Here is a 16,458-nt window from a genome sequence, read left to right as displayed (position 1 = left end):
ATCCATTCAATTAAACCTGGAGCGGCATAAAATAAAATTAAAAACAGGAAATAAAAGAAAACATAAATTCATACTTAAATAACGGCGTACAGCGAGCATTCGCCTACATTTACAATCATAATTTTCAGTCAAGAGAAAATAAAAAAAAGTAGTAATATTAAACAGGCAAACACAACATGATCGGTTGGTCGTCTTTCAATAATTACATTACATAAAGATATAGGTATGATTATGCCAAATTAGAATTATTGAAATATCATTATTATAATATAAATAAGAAGTATGTGAGACATGTAACAAAGACATTTTAGGCAGTTCATTAATTACTAATGCGTACTAACATGGTGGGTTATTGTGTGCAGGACAAACTTTAGCATCTAGTTTCACACCTACAAAACCATTTAACCAAAAATAATTTCGACCATAATAATCTAAAAAAAGATATCATTTTAGCAATAAATATTTTTGCAGTCTTACCAACAAAACTTTATCTAAAACCGATAAAAATATTAAACGTGGGTCTTTTCCACATCATTGTTAAGAGGTTTGGTTTCGATATCTTCTTTCCTTTCGGGTACTCGGTTCCAGGGCTGCTCCTCGCCGGAACCGAATAACGTGTACACCACGATCTCAATGATGTACAACCCTATCGTCACGAAGAATATCACCCGCCATGCTGAGATGGTTTGCTAAAAAAAAGGATTTAAAAAAAAAGTTTTTTTTTAAATGGCTATGACATATGAGTAATTAAAGCTAAGAACACGGTAAATAAATTAAATAAAAAAGCTATTTATGATTCAAAATTTTAAGTAAAATTTTAAAATACGATATTATGCTTATAATAGTTTTTTTTTATATTTTGCATTAAAGTTTCCTTTCCTGAAACTGCATTCCAAAAGAAACAATTTTATTTAAAAAAAAACTGTCGAGTAGCACTTACATTGCCATGAGTCAATATTCCAACGAAAATAGGCACGACAATGCCTGGAATTGTAGCCACTGTGTTGGTGATAGCCATCAGAGTACCTGGAAGATTTCAGTGAAATGTCAATAATATATATTTAACTGTTAAAAAAATATAAACATTCTAATAACATACTTTAGGTAAAATTAGCTAGGGTCGGCACACATGAGAAAAAAGCTTTGTATTATAAAAAAAAAGTAAACACAATAAAAACCAAGAAATAGGATTTCTTTATTCAGTTACGTCTAGAGCGAAGACCATTTTAAACATACAAGGTGTCCCAGAAAGTAGTGTCAAGCGGAGGTCCAGAGATAGAGCACCTCCGCTTGACACTACTTTTTTGGGACACCTTGTATATCAATAAGTTTTTTATAATTACCTGCGAAGTTAGGTGCGATATCGATGTGGTTGGAGAGGAACCCGCAGAACATGCCGCCGATGCAGGTGATGCCGACCGCCATCAGCACCACCGCCGCGCCGCGGTTGCACCCGATGTAGCACAGCGCCAGCAGGCACGCCGCCGGCACCGCGGATGCTGCACAAATCATAATCTAGTTACAGATGATTTAACAGAATCATTATTTTCTTTAATATCTCGGACATTTTGAAACTGACAACAAACACCATTAGTAAAGACAGCCTTTAAATTAGACATTCATTAAAATTAACAAAGACTTTATGTAAGAAAAAGGCGGAGGGAAAAACGTTTCGCTGTCTCGCTTGCACAGACACAGTCTGATGTCTGTGACGTCACTATGTTATGGATCAAATATAAAAATAGCTTTCTACCTAACTGAGACTTGTGAACAAGCGGCTAAAAATTTGATTGATATAAAAAATTTACATTGTATATAATATCATGTACAATGAGTCAATTAAGTTACTTTTGTGGGTGACTGTACATTATACATTTACTTATTCAATATACTTATTAATTACCGAAAAGTGTGCCAATTTTCCTGGCTGTAGTTGTTGTGATAATGTCCTTGCCTCGCAGCCAGTCCAAGGTCCGACTCAGGGCAATACTGAAGAACCACAGCGATAGGAAGGGAAGCGCGGTTGATACTGCGTTCTATAAAATGAATTAAAAAACTTGTCATTACGAATGTACAATTTCCACTAAGTTGTTATGGAAGCGATGTATACGTAGAAAAATAAAATAAATCTTGACATCACATACAACAAATTCATTAAGATGTCATGGAAATATTACGTTGCGTAGAGAGAAAAAATGCTATTTTTAATGTTTTCCGTTATAATCATTGTGTCATAGAAAATTAAATCGACTCATTGTGAATTCCGTAATGAGAATCTTATTTATTAGTGTTTGATGGTAAAAGTACAACAAAATCTTTGATATTCTATTATTCTGTTAGACATTAGTTCTTTTTCCAATTCGTGATTGTTGAAGATAGCTCTCAATTTAAAAGGATAATACATTTGTCTTTTAATCTATTACGGATAACTATTGAAGCTAAATGAGAAGCTATAAATCTATTTGTAACGCCGTCGGACGCAATAAACGGCCTCACTTGGTTGATTTACGAGGAACATTCGCAAATACATTACGCGAACGTTTAAATGGCTAATGATAAGATGGACTTTATAAACTATTGTATTTGGGAAGTTGGCGAAGTGTTACCCCCGGCGTGCCTCGGAAAGCACGTAAAGCCGTTGGTTCTGCGCCTGATCTCTCCGGTCATGTCGGATCTCCGTCTCACCGGAGTATTAGAGTGAAAGAACAGAGAGTGCTTGTGTATTGCGCACACTTGTGCACTATAATATCTCCTGTGCACTTGGCTGACCTCCGTTGAAATTGGCCGCCGTAGCCGAAATTCAGTTAGGAAGGATTTAAGCTCTCCGAACTATAACCATTACCATTTTTTTTCGCGATTCCGCCCACGTGAAATAAATTTTCGGGATACATATTTTCCCGAGATAATAAATAATCCAAGGCACTCCAGAGTAATGTAGCTTTCTATTAGTAAAAGAATTATCAAAATCAGTTCAGTAGTTCCAGTGATTAACCCCTGCAAACAAACTCTCAAACTTTTTCTTTTTATAATATTAGTGTACATATATTTAATTTTAATCACAAATTTAATAAATTACTCATTTGTGATTAATTAAATAGACTGCCGCAGTGGTGTAGTTGATTACGAAACAAATGCAGTGCTGAGGTCTTGGGATCGATCCTCGGGTCGGACAGTGATATTGAGTTTTTCTACCTAGTATCAGCCCGGAGTCTAGAATTTGCGGTATTGCGATAAGTTCGCTCCTATCACATAAGACAGAACATGCATAGAGTAAAGTGGGTACATCAGTTGCACCTCTACCAACCCCTTTGGGGACAAAAGGCGTGAGTGTGTGCTAATAAATTCGTTCTTTATCCTAACAATCTTGAGAGTTCTGCATTTATATGCTTACCTCAGTGATGTTGAACTTGAGCACCTGCTTCATGTAGAAGGGTGTCTCTATGAGGAGCATGTACCAGCCCCAGTTGGAACACGCGTGAGACACCAGGATCGCGAGGAACGCGGGCGACTTCGCCACTTCGCGCCACGGGACTGGCAGTTTCTAGAAAAATATTTTGAATTCTAAACCTTATTTATAGTACGTTAATGGCTAATTGATTGACACAAATGCATAAAGCAATGGCACGTTATGAAATGATTTGGGCACGCCATTAATTGTAATAAGAGGTTACCAGACACGTGGCGCTCAAAGAGTCAAGGCCGGCCCTGGATGGTATAAGCACATTATTAATTTTACAATTAATTATTGCTTGATAACCAATAAAGGTTGACAATCCCTCTCCTTTGTTAATACGTCGTCCTTTGCTTTAAAGTAGAAAACGTAACAACTTCTCGCGATAGGAATATCCATTAAGTGACCCAATTGGAAGCTTTTCTCCTACTCTAAGTATAAAAATCATGTACCTTGTGCGATAGGTCATCAGTCTTGCCTCCCAGGGAAGTGACGATCATGTTCCTCTCCTCAGCACTGATGAGCGGCTGCTCTTGTGGCGAGTCTTGGACCAGGATCACCCAGAGTACGCACCAGATGGCTGATAGACCACCCATCACGTAAAACACGCTTTCCCATCCTGTTCGAAATAAATAAAATGAAAGATAAAATTTTTTTGCAATGTTATTTTTTTAAAAGAAATCGTAGAGGCACTATTCGTACTCTAAAGTAGATATAAATAGTCTGAATGCTGTTGAATAGAAGCTGGCTTTGCATATACAAATAAGTATTTTCTCTATATTTCTATACACATGCGACTTGCCGCAAGTCGTACTGATTTCAAAATTTGCAGCAGGAAACTTGCCGTGCCATTTCTACAAGTTTTGTTACCTATATAAAAAGGCTTTATTAAAGACGACCAGCGATAGATTTTGTATTTTTATAAGGACTACACACTATAGCTATGCTGGCCTGCCTAAATGCCTTCGTTTTTAAAAGTATGTGATTCCCCTTATCTTTTGCATCGTAAACCTACTGACTGACCTGTTCCCCATAAATATCCATACAAAATTCTGATCTTCGAACAAAGTAAATTACCCACACCTTATATAGTAGTGGTATCATTAGTATTCCATTCATGTCCAAGCTATCTCAAAGATTACACTTACCGACGTTGGCAGTGAGCACACCCGCCATTAGCATAGATATCACAGTGCCCAAAGAAGTTCCCGCGTAAACGAGCGCCGCCATGACACTTCGTTCGGCCGGTGGCGCCCATTTTGACAACAACACGTGCATTGCCGGAAATGTAACGCCCTGCATTATTCAAAATATTATGTTTTGCATTATGTACGGATGTTTCCAAATAGTTTTATTATAGACATTAGTCATACTATGTTGAATGTTTAACTTTTGTAGAGCATTTCGGAGTACATATATATTGATGATTTCGTGATTCTATATAAGTAACAACTTTAAAAAAAATGTTTGATGTGTACGAACGTTTTATTTCACACTTAGAGCAACGTATCACGGTAGGTATATTAGTTTTTTTTGTTTTTTAATAATAGGTATACCGACCTATATATAGACGAAAAGGCGTAATTATTTCAGGTTATTTCTCTAAATATAGATATTCAGGCTAGCTTCGGAACATATGAATAACAGTAATTTCATTATCATAGGCTAAATTCAGAACCGTGCAATCGAGTACTTAATATACCTGAACTATCCACCAGCAGTAAGAACCTAAATGAAGACTCAATTTTATTATTACATCTCACGTTTAATGATTAATGTTCAGTGAAAAGGTGAACACGAATTTCGTCCCCTATCAATTGAAAAATGATTGGAAGAAAGTTCATTTTAATTGACACCACACTCATAGATACTTCGATCAAACGATATGCATCAGTAAAACGCAGTCGAATGTTATTATGTCACATACAGGCTGCGGGCCTATTATGTAAATTTTTGATTGCCTTTAGATTGAGAGATTATATATTATGTATATACCTTTTACGGCATTTCGTTTGTTGACTTATTTAGTCATTGGCTGATTTGCAGTTGTATTTGCCTATAAGTTTTTTTCAATTCGCTGTTATTTTATTTGTTATGTTTTGTATTTATCACCTATCGGGTACCGAATCTGGATTTGACCCCTGCACTATTAAAATATTATTGGGATTTTCTACTCAGTATCAGCCTGGAGTCTGAAATTTCTGTCCGATATAGTGATAGACTCGCACCCTGTCATATCATGAGACGGAATAGGCTTGGTAGAGAGTAGCTGCATCAGTTGCGCCTCTGCCTACCCTTCAGGGATAAAAGTGTGTGTGTATTATTAAAAAAAATCTATGGCCAAAATTTACAACTACATACGTCATTCGCTCTACTTCAAGTGCGGGTATTTTGCAAGTCAATTGGAATCAAATGATTTATCAAAACCAGGTCGTTTTAAAATAACACACTGATGTTTCAATTGGGTCAATGTGTGAAGGCATATCCATAAAGATATTTAAAATATGCTGTATTTAAACTCGGGCTGAAAATGACATTGGTTATTCACATATCTTTAAGTTTATTTATATACTATACAAGAATAACCTTTTTATACAACGAAGTTGAACATTGGACATTTCTTGACACATATTACATATGTACTTTAAAAGGAAATAAGATAATTTGTGTAAAATCACGCCTACGTCCCAGATAGAGTAGGTAGAGTTCAATGTGATCAATTTTATGCGTACCTGCCAAAGGGGAGATTGCAAATCATTCAATTTCAGATACCAAAACTATAAGGTAATATTTAATATAGAAAGGTAAGTATAAAAAAATACAATAGAATACTACTTACCCCACCAATACCTTCTCCGATTCTCATGATCATGACGGCTACGTAATGCGCCTCTGCTGTCACGGGGGTAAGCAGAGTGCAAACAACGTTGATGGTCACGCTGAAAAACATAACCCATTTTGCTGAAAAGAGTTCCGCGACTCGAGCACCTGTGGAAAAACAAATTTATATGAATAACAATCAATAAAATCTATTACAAAGAAATGTTGAATATTATCAACTTCAGACTGTTACATACCAATTTAAAAGAATATCCGTAAGAACGGTTCATAAAATATTCCACTATATTTCCATGCCTTTACATCTCTAAGGAACAATTATAGAGCAAAGTAAAACAAATAATAATACTCACCAGGTATTTGAGAAACGAAATATCCCCAGAAGTAACAGCTTAGCACGATGTTATGCACCTCCGATGACCAAATAAACGGACCATCCAGCTCCTGAAATAATTGCGGTTACATACTACTAAATAATAAGAACTCGTTTCTCACCAGGTAGCAATGGCCATCTTTAACGTATGTACGTAGCGATACCAAAAACAAGAAGAATGTCGAAAACCAACCCTTAATTTTAAATGTAACGACAAATGTCCTTATAGAGTAATGAGTAATGACTAAAAATGATAATTACTGAAGCGTGTCAAATCAAGAAATCTAGACATTGCTTCCACATATTTTTAAAATTGGCTCTACCAAGTCAAAGAAAGTCAATGAACTAAAGATAGAGATGTTCTCACAATGTCAAGTTGGCGCCAAAACATTTTTATCTACCCACTTACTGGATCAGACACTATTTAGTGTAACTATTAAATTAATCCATTTGATAGATGGAAAAAGTGTTCAGAGATTTGAGATTTTAATGTAATGAGAGAGTAGACTGCAGAATATGGACACTAAAACAATATCTCTTGAGGAATCACTTTTACTTCTGTCAATGAACTTTGAATTCTTGGTTCAGTTTATAAATAAAACTATACGTGGAATTTACATCGCGTGTTTAAAGTTTAATACTAATTACTTACCTACGTAATTTATATAAGAAACGACGCTATAAATGTAGATTTTATATATCAATTTCCTTTTTCAGTTAATACTTTTTTTTTACCGAAAGCTTCATATTATTTAAAATTTAAAACATTAATATTTATTTCATTCCTAGTAAATGGATTATGGGTGAAAAAAATCTGACTGTGTTAACACTCAAATACAAACCTAATGTGCATGTTATGAGAACCTAATTGATAAAAACGCGAGGCCTAACATATTACGTAAAATAAACAATGTATGTACGTCTGTTATACGTAAAATAACACTTCTTTTATAAAGTGATAATAAAAGGAACTCCCTAGCGTGCTAAACAACGGTTCATGTTTCACGTCGCACAGGCGTGATTGATGCAAATTGGTGCCAAATATAAGTTGTAATTCTACAATACTGTTATATTGATTCGTACTACTTACTTAATAAGTTCAGTCGTAAATGTAAAAGAATAAGATACGGCGCAGACGCCGTCAACTTATTGTCGATAAACAATGCACTACGATAAAACCTGAGGATAAAACTGACAATTGCTATAATAACTTCAGCAACAAGATGACAGACATAAAACACATTTTGATTTGTCTTCATCGTCCTCTTCTTACGTGGTTGAGGTAGATATATGAATATTATTTTGTATTTATTTATAAAAAAATACTTGTGTAGTTAGATACCTTAGGTACTCAATAACTTAAGTGGACTCGTACAAAATACTTATCAAACTAATAGTCAATTACCGGGGAGAACGTTATTTATAGTCTTAGGTCAGGTCAGGTCAGGTTAAGTCTAATTATACTATATTAGGTACTACATAGGTGTTTTAATTTGAAATAAAAAGATGGATGTCTATTACCTAAATTGACTAAATAACTCCACACGAGATCATAGTATACAGAGGTGAATATTAAATAATTGATGTTATATTAATTAAAGCAGTTACCTAATTTCCAAATTTATTTGAAAGGACATAAACATCAATAAAATTTATGTTACAATAATAATTTTCAGGGTAAGAGAAATAATTGTTTTAACTGCCGTGCCTCATAAATTCTTTTTCCAGAATTATTCGCAATTTTGGAAACGTCCCAAAATCATAATCAGCAGTGAAATCACATTACGTGACCTAATTCAAGGTCGATTATTTTGATCTGAACCTTGTTTAGGTCCCGACCGATTGTAACATAGGTTGCGTGAAATGGAACGCAAGGCGCCAGGCAGTAGCCATAAACCAATGCTTTGGCATAGCACAGTAACACACTGCTTGTAGACATAATTAAAAAAAAACCAATGCTTTTGGCGCCAATATATTTATGTTAACACTTATTGATACATTTCATAGAATTATTGTGTTGAGTACATAAGTTCGTCGTTTAGGTGCAAAGTCCACACTGTTACGAGAAATACCTAAATATATTATAATTATTTACATTGTATGTTTAATCCCAAAAGACGGTCTGAATAATAATTATGATTCGCAGTGCAAAATATAGGCTAACGAAGAGGTTTTTCTACTCGTTTAAACTTTAAAATCAAATATTATCTATTAGCTATACCATCTTTACAATCCCTGAATAATAGGGGACCGGCCTGTGTTCGATTTTGTACATTATTCTATATGAAATGGTTGATCATACGAAAAAGAAACCCTCCTGCGAAAACCGCATTAAAATTGGTTAAAAAATGAGCCAGTAATTCATATTTCAAATATTACTATGTGCCGAAGTGGGCGCGAAGTGGGGATATCGCTCCATCTCTTTCTTTCGCACGCGTCGTAATGCCCTATGACGTCACACGTGGGTGTTGCGCCTCTTTTCTGTTCCATGTTACTTACCCCTTCTACCGAAATTAAAAGACTTATAACTTGTTGATTTTTTACCGGATTTAAATAATTCTTTCTGTGTTATAATTTATATAACGTAAATATTTGATAATAATAAAGAACAAAAATGAGTCCGGTCCCCTATTATAAATGTAACATAAACTTCCTTTCGCTTCATCACTTCAAAATATCTGTTTACGAAGTAATATTCTTGGAAATATTATCGATATTGAGTTCACAAACTCAATGTAAATTTGTCATGTAACGGTCTAAGGAAACTTCAAGAGGAAAATGCATTCGTGGAATTCAATTTATAGCAGATGTCGCGTTTATATTTAAACAGAACAAAATGATTGATATCTCACTGAACTAATTAATGAACTTAGTATTCTGTGCTAAATCTGACTTTGGGATGAGATTCGTCGAGGTTTTTCCGAGACCGCTCAATAATCTATATATTATTATAAATAATACGTGACGAAAAAACTTTGTACCTCTCTTTAACCATATTGCGCGCTCGGACGACTGAGATTTGGCATAATTAAAGTTCATACAGAGGAATATAGCAAAATTAAATTGATGTATAATATGTGTCATGCTGAGATCAAAACTTAGACTTACAATAGGTATTTACATATGTACTACATGTACGTTACGTTAACCTAAAATATGTAAAGCAAGTAATTATATAGAAATAAACTTGTTTACTCGAAGAAAATAAATAAAAAATAAGTGACGTTCATGATACAATGTTCGTAACAATCTTTACCGCAGATGACGTAGGCAATTTATCGGCACGACCTAATTGAAACAATTTTCCTGGATATCATTTATTACTTTCGTATAAACAATACTTATTTTGCTTTTGCAATGGTGATATCTCGGATCATTTGTATTTTGATACAACTCTTCCATTTTCGAAGAACATTATCTATTTAAAGTCGCACAGATGTTGATGTGGTGCCGAGAAACACTACACTACTTTTAAACTAACAGTTGCGGAAGGTAATGTAACTGTCATCAGCGCATGTTGACAACGTCTGCCAACACCTTAGTGACATCAGGGCCCTTATTCTGTATGATAGTGTAAACGCGTATCGCGGCCGTGTCATCTTATCGTCAAGAAATGTGCGTGGAATGGTATTCTGTAAGCCAAATTTCTATAGTCCCAAACATGACGCGTTGTGTTATGTGCTTATTACGCACTGTTAAAATAACGTGCGGGATAGAGAATAAGGCCCCAGCTATAAACTTTAAAGCCATTGAAAGAGTATTTAAAATCCCAAATTGAAATTGGCGTAATGTACAACAATTACCATAAAAAACAGAGTATTTAAAACTTGTATTGGGTATACGTCTATTTTGTTTCAGAGTTGATAGTCTAAATTCTATACTCCAAAATGACCACATGATTCCTGTTTTCTTTACATCGTCATGTGATCATGAAAACCTGAGTCATGTGGCTCATCTCCAGACAGTTTCTAATATGTATTTATTATGATAAATATATAAACAAAACTTCTATTTGCCAGTCTCGTCTAATCAATCAACTAGATTACCAATTATTATATTCTGTGTTACGTAAACCTAGAAGTGATGTGATGATTGTCTTCTTGATTAAGTGACTAGGTCTCTTCAAGCTTAAGCATCGCTTTGTAAATCGAAGTTTTCAGTGGTGTTTCCACTTCTTACGGGCAACTCATCATGAGGCAAGTAAATAGCACGATACATTATATATTATTACATAAAAAATATAGACTCTATTTCCTATAATCATGTACACTCTTAGACAAAAAAAAATCCTATAGGTACTTAAAATTGTACACATCTGTGCAATTTCATACCTATTTAAATGTGTCTTCAAATTAAGTTCTTGCCTTATAGTGCTATAACTAATCAGAGTATTTTGTAGATAAACTCAACCTGTCTGTCCTTACCTATTCTATCACTTTTTATTATCCCTCCCATACAATAAATTACTCACCGCAGCACTGCTATTAGATCCTCCTGTTGGCTCACATTCCACATCTCCAGATACCACAGCCGTTACATTATCTACCACGGTTTCCAATGGTGACCCATGAGACTCCATGAGCTTTATCCCAGTGTGGTTGAGCATCCCCACCATAGCAACGGAGAGGTTCACCTTCAGACCATAGACAATAGCCATGCCTATAGACCCTAGTACCGCTAGGATGTAGCGAGCTGGGACGAAACCTGAGGGATAAAATCATAGTTAATAACCGCATAGAATGTCACAGTAAAATCGTGATAAAGTAGTTAACATAAACAAAGTCGCACGCCGCGTCTGAATGCGATAAAATTAAAAACTACCGAATAGATTTCGATGGTGGAGATAGTTTGAGATCTTGACAAGGAGATATTTCCCGGGAAAATATTTAGGACTTTTATCTCAGAAAAACTCTTACACGTGGGCGAAGCCGCGTGCATAATCTAGTGATATATACATTCGCTAAACACAGAAATTCTCTATTATATCTTGCGCCGACTAAGGAAATGCTGGAGACTACAAACCACAGCGCCGCACAAAATTGTATTTACAATATAGCGTCGCGTATATAACATAGAGTTGGGTGATGATTGTATTGTACCTTACTTCTTATCTAAGATTTATGAACATTTTTGGATATTTATATGTTTGATAGAAGTAAACACAATAAATACTAATCGAATTTGGACGAAATTTGGAAGTCGGGTAAATCATGTCCTGGATTAACTCATAGACTATATTATATCTTGGTAATTCGCTCCCAAGGGAAATAATATTTTTTTTAAAAAGATAGATAGATTTAAAATAGATATCGCGTCATACCGTGTTTTAAAGACTTTTGAAGCGAGAAAGGCTTTTCACGAAAGCAACATATTGTACATTATTACATTATATTAAGCGTCTCTACATTATGTGTTATACTTTGCCACGCTTTAATCTTCTCTAAATTATTTAATATTTTGGTACCCAAGACACAGGAACAGAAATCGAGGGAGACAGTTTTGCAGATGGGAAGATGAAATAAAGATCGTCGCAGGGAAAACAAGGACTAGAAAAGCGCTGAATAGAACGCAGTGGAAAGATATGGAGAAGGCCTTTGCCAAAGTTGGGTAAACAGACCAAGTTGTCGGTGTCACCGATTCGTCAGCATCGTTAGTTTAAGCTGTCAAATTAATCTAAAACTATGTGTCTGAATAAAGGCTTATATTATTCTGAATAGTCTTATATTATTATATAGCGACCCGCCGCGGCTTCGCACGGGTGCAATGCTGACTATTTAATGGATGTTATTATTATACATATAAACCTTCCTCTTGAATCACTCTATCTATTAAAAAAACCGCTTCAAAATCCGTTGCGTAGTTTTAAAGATTTAAGCATACAAAGGGACATAGGGACAGAGAAAGCGACTTTGTTTTATACTATGTAGTGATTACATTATTTACCTACGTTATGCTTTGTGACTACAATATCTATAATACGCTGCTCTGCATGGCCTGTGCTCCAATATATCCCCACCATTATCGATAAGTAAACATATCATCGCTTACCTACGCTATTGCAATATCATGAGCTTTTAACTTAATTGCTTTTATTAACAATTTATAGCTAAATTATGTGTCGCTACGCTACAGACATTGAGGTAATCTCGTAAGCGTACCGTCTTCTAGAATGTGATTTAAGTACATTTATACATAGTAGACTGGTTATAATAAACATACGAGGAATAATCCTTTGTTCCTTTCAACCTATTCATATTAAAAATATTAAATTGATGACTCCTAAATTGTAATATAATATTTGTTCTCTCATAACTAACCAACAGACACTTCCTCTAATATGAATACTAATTAACAACGTAACAAAGGTATGTCAAACAATACAATTCCCTAATGATATAATGAATCAACACACAAACATACATTGTTAGCGTGTAGACTACGGGACAATGAAGTGTATTGACGCACAAATCTTTCGGATTGCATAGACTTCTTCGTATTTGGCAATCGTCCGCACGAACAAATGCGATTCGATCGTGCGATTAAAATCCTCATTCAAATATACCTTAAGTACGCAGGTAAGGACCAGACGCCAGATTCTGAAAATTATTTTATTACGCGCACGGCAAAGTGATTAAACTGCACCGGATGGTGATTGAAGTGGGGTATAATAGAATGTCAAATGAGATTATCCCTCGACAGTCAACACAATTATGCCGGCCTGTTGGAACCGGATAGGCTGATGCCGGAACGCGACACACATGGGCCACTATGGCGGGTTTGACACCATGTGTACGGTGGTCGCTATCCGGATGGATATAAAATATATCCTACCACCTGCAAATCAGACAATGATCGTTGAACAATATTTTAATTTTACTGTAAACAACTGTCCTCTGTACTGTAGTAGCAGGACAAAGATTATTGTATAGGTATTTCGCGAGTTCGTACAACCGACAATTCAATTCGTGTGAACGATTGACAATTAGGACGACACTATAGATGCATGCGGATGATCACGTGCGCACCTCTCGATAATAATTCTTGGGATTACTAACATTTGCATGTAATCGGCTATTTATAGTAAACTTTGACTTGATGATCAGATTGACTTTCAAGTTGGATAAAATCATGTTTTTTAAAATTGAATAGGTAATATCCGACAGAGTGATCGTAAAGACAATTTCTTCTAGCTATAAAGGTTATTTTGCTCACCACAGGTTGGTTTGATAAAACAATGACACGCCGGGATTGCAGCGACTATAAACTTACAACAGACTAGTGTAAACGAATTCATCTTTCACTCTAGTGAGAAAAAATATCCTCCTAAAATAAGATGACTAAAAAACTATATTAATTCGATTCGTAGTCCTTTGGTTTGATGTAAACATTTTCACACAATATAAATAATAAAGTTACTGATTTTTTTAAAATTTGGAATGTACGCATTATGCACCAATTACGGACGTGTTGCATGTTCGATGATTCACGTAATTTTATTGTAGAGTCTAGACAGGAAAATTACGACCTAGAATTCAAAATGTTATCCAATACAGATGATAGTGACTAAAACAATAAAATATAGTACATAAAATCTTTTATTTAATATTTTATAGGTGCCTACCCAGGCCCTTATGACTTTATTTTTGTCGATTTTACAAGCATCGTCTAAAACTACGCACGCACCGCGTTGCATCGTAAACGTGTGTGGGTGTCAGATATGAGTTCATTGACCCTGACTCTATGATGTACACGAAACGCGTTTGAATTTTTTTTTTATATAGTTTTGGGCACATGTGTCCCGCAGCCAACCAAAGGCCCTACGTTACTGTCTACTATTCTACTTTAGCACCTCGAGTTGCATCACACAGTTTTTTTTAGGAATTATAAATTTTATTATCTACCTCTAAGAAGATGAAATAGCTCATTAGGTTTTGCATGGCATTTGCATCATCTTCTCAGACATGAGCAGTTACGTATATTTTCCGATACAAACCTCATCCTAAGCGACATCTGGAATATACTTACAGCCATACTCGTGGTTATAGATATGGTCTATATTTTCAGTATAATGTGTTAATTCGTACCCTATTAAGGATAACATAAATTATCTATATTTTCAAATAAAAAATACGCTAACTATTCCTAATACCCTGTCTCATGTCGGACAGCCAGCAATAAGAACTATAAAAAATCTGCAATATAGTCTTTAATACAGGGCCGCATTTGCAAAAGAACGAATGAAATGACCAACAAGACGCGCTAGATTTGTACTAATTGATAACTAAAACTACCTCCGCCGACTTACGTTCAAAGAAGTTTCTCAATTTACATGGACTTCTGCGATATGCAATTATGGAACTATTCAATGGAACTTAACTAAAATTTCATAAGAAGAAGTCTATTGTTACTTGAAGCATTTTACTCGAAAGGATGCAACAGAGATAAGCATTAAAAAATGACGCCCTAAAGATAACCTCTGTGTAATATGCCAAGCACTTACACTATGAAATTATTAAAATCATGTTTTTAACTTCGTCATTATCAGGAGGTCCTTGATTTTATTTCTTATATTGAATCATTAATTCTTACTTATTTATTAAAAAATATTTTTTCTCTATTCAAAACGAGTCATGTTTGCAATTGATATATAAACTCATTAACTAATCAGGACAAACTAATCAAATAAATTGTCCCTTGTTATTCTAATATGCTAAATTAATAACATTTTCCTGTACTATAAATGAGTAGCACACTGATTCATTAAAAATAAATCTTATATGCAAACAAGCACAAATTACTTGCGTATACACAATTTAGCAGAGAATAATCTTAACATTTCTTAACAAGAGAAAGAAAGAAAGAGAATATTTTTTAACATTTCTTAACATTTCAATAAATTAATACATTGACATGGATTATTTATGTACTTATTTTAAAATAAGAACTAAAACTACATATTTGAATTAACAAAATACACAAATCTAATCTTGACCTTTGCATATTTCAAAGGGCGAAAGGGACTACTTCTGAAAATTGACGTTAGAGCGTCCTAAATGTAGACACTGATAAGCTAATTGCAAAAAAGTAAATTTCGAAGTGATCGGAGCCGTGGTGTTATTTTATAGGATTCTTAAGAAATTTCTAAATATGTAACATAATCATGATATCAATAAATTGTAATCTTAAATAAGTAACTTAATCACATTTCAACTTTATAAACTGCACAAGTACACTTTTATTAAAAATATTTAAAAATGTAGGCTTAACGTTCAAGTTGCAACAAATTTCATAATATAAACAATAATTACTTACGTCCCAAAACGTTTCCTTTCGCAGGGACATCCATTTTCCTGATGCTTAATAACAATTTTTCTATAAAAATATTATTTTTCACTAGACAGTCAAATTATTTATCACGCAATTAACGCGGTAACACAACGCATGTGCCTTAGACGGTTAAATAAACGCTACTGAGCGCACAAGTCCACGTAACACCCTCATATCGTGTTGAAATGACTGATCCAGTCGTCAGTATTTACTTTATATATTTGTTGTTGGTGCAACGTGCTTGCCGCCATGTACCGAAATGCTTTACAGTTTGGGCGTCACGCACCTCCCGTTTGAGCTTTCGCGGTACTCCAAGGTGACCTTCAGAAACGAGATCAATGAAATAAGGACTTTTCCTTCATGTGCCCTCTATGAAGGACTTTAAATATCCTAAATATCGTTTTTATAAAAATTTATTATGATAAGTTGCAATACTTATCTACTAAATAAAGATCAATAATAAGTTATG

General features: G+C 34.7%; 1 protein-coding gene across 1 annotated transcript; it reads right to left on the bottom strand.

The window, feature by feature from the left end:
* Positions 1-89: 89 nt before the first annotated feature.
* Positions 90-16,231, bottom strand: LOC115441909 (sialin). Its single transcript, XM_037437120.1, has 11 exons — positions 15,975-16,231; positions 11,134-11,366; positions 6,643-6,733; positions 6,291-6,439; positions 4,600-4,747; positions 3,904-4,070; positions 3,392-3,541; positions 1,904-2,036; positions 1,344-1,499; positions 941-1,026; positions 90-689 (listed from the first exon to the last, which is right to left on the bottom strand). The coding sequence occupies exons 1-11, from the start codon at positions 16,006-16,008 to the stop codon at positions 510-512; spliced, it is 1,527 nt and encodes a 508-aa protein (XP_037293017.1). The 5' UTR covers positions 16,009-16,231; the 3' UTR covers positions 90-509.
* Between the last annotated feature and the right edge of the window lie 227 nt (positions 16,232-16,458).

This window comes from Manduca sexta, chromosome 10 (assembly GCF_014839805.1).
Source record: "Manduca sexta isolate Smith_Timp_Sample1 chromosome 10, JHU_Msex_v1.0, whole genome shotgun sequence".
NCBI lineage: Eukaryota > Metazoa > Arthropoda > Insecta > Lepidoptera > Sphingidae > Manduca > Manduca sexta.
Note: the sequence above shows the minus strand (reverse complement) of the source record. Positions and strands in the feature narration are given on the sequence as shown.

Coding starts and splice junctions, on each gene's coding strand:
- LOC115441909 (XM_037437120.1), bottom strand. CDS start 16,008: ATGGATGTCCCTGCGAAAGGAAACGTTTTGGGAC. Junction 6,734..11,133: donor GATCTAATAGCAGTGCTGCG/GTGAGTAATTTA, acceptor CAATTATTTCAG/GAGCTGGATGGTCCGTTTAT. Junction 690..940: donor GAATATTGACTCATGGCAAT/GTAAGTGCTACT, acceptor CCTTTTTTTTAG/CAAACCATCTCAGCATGGCG.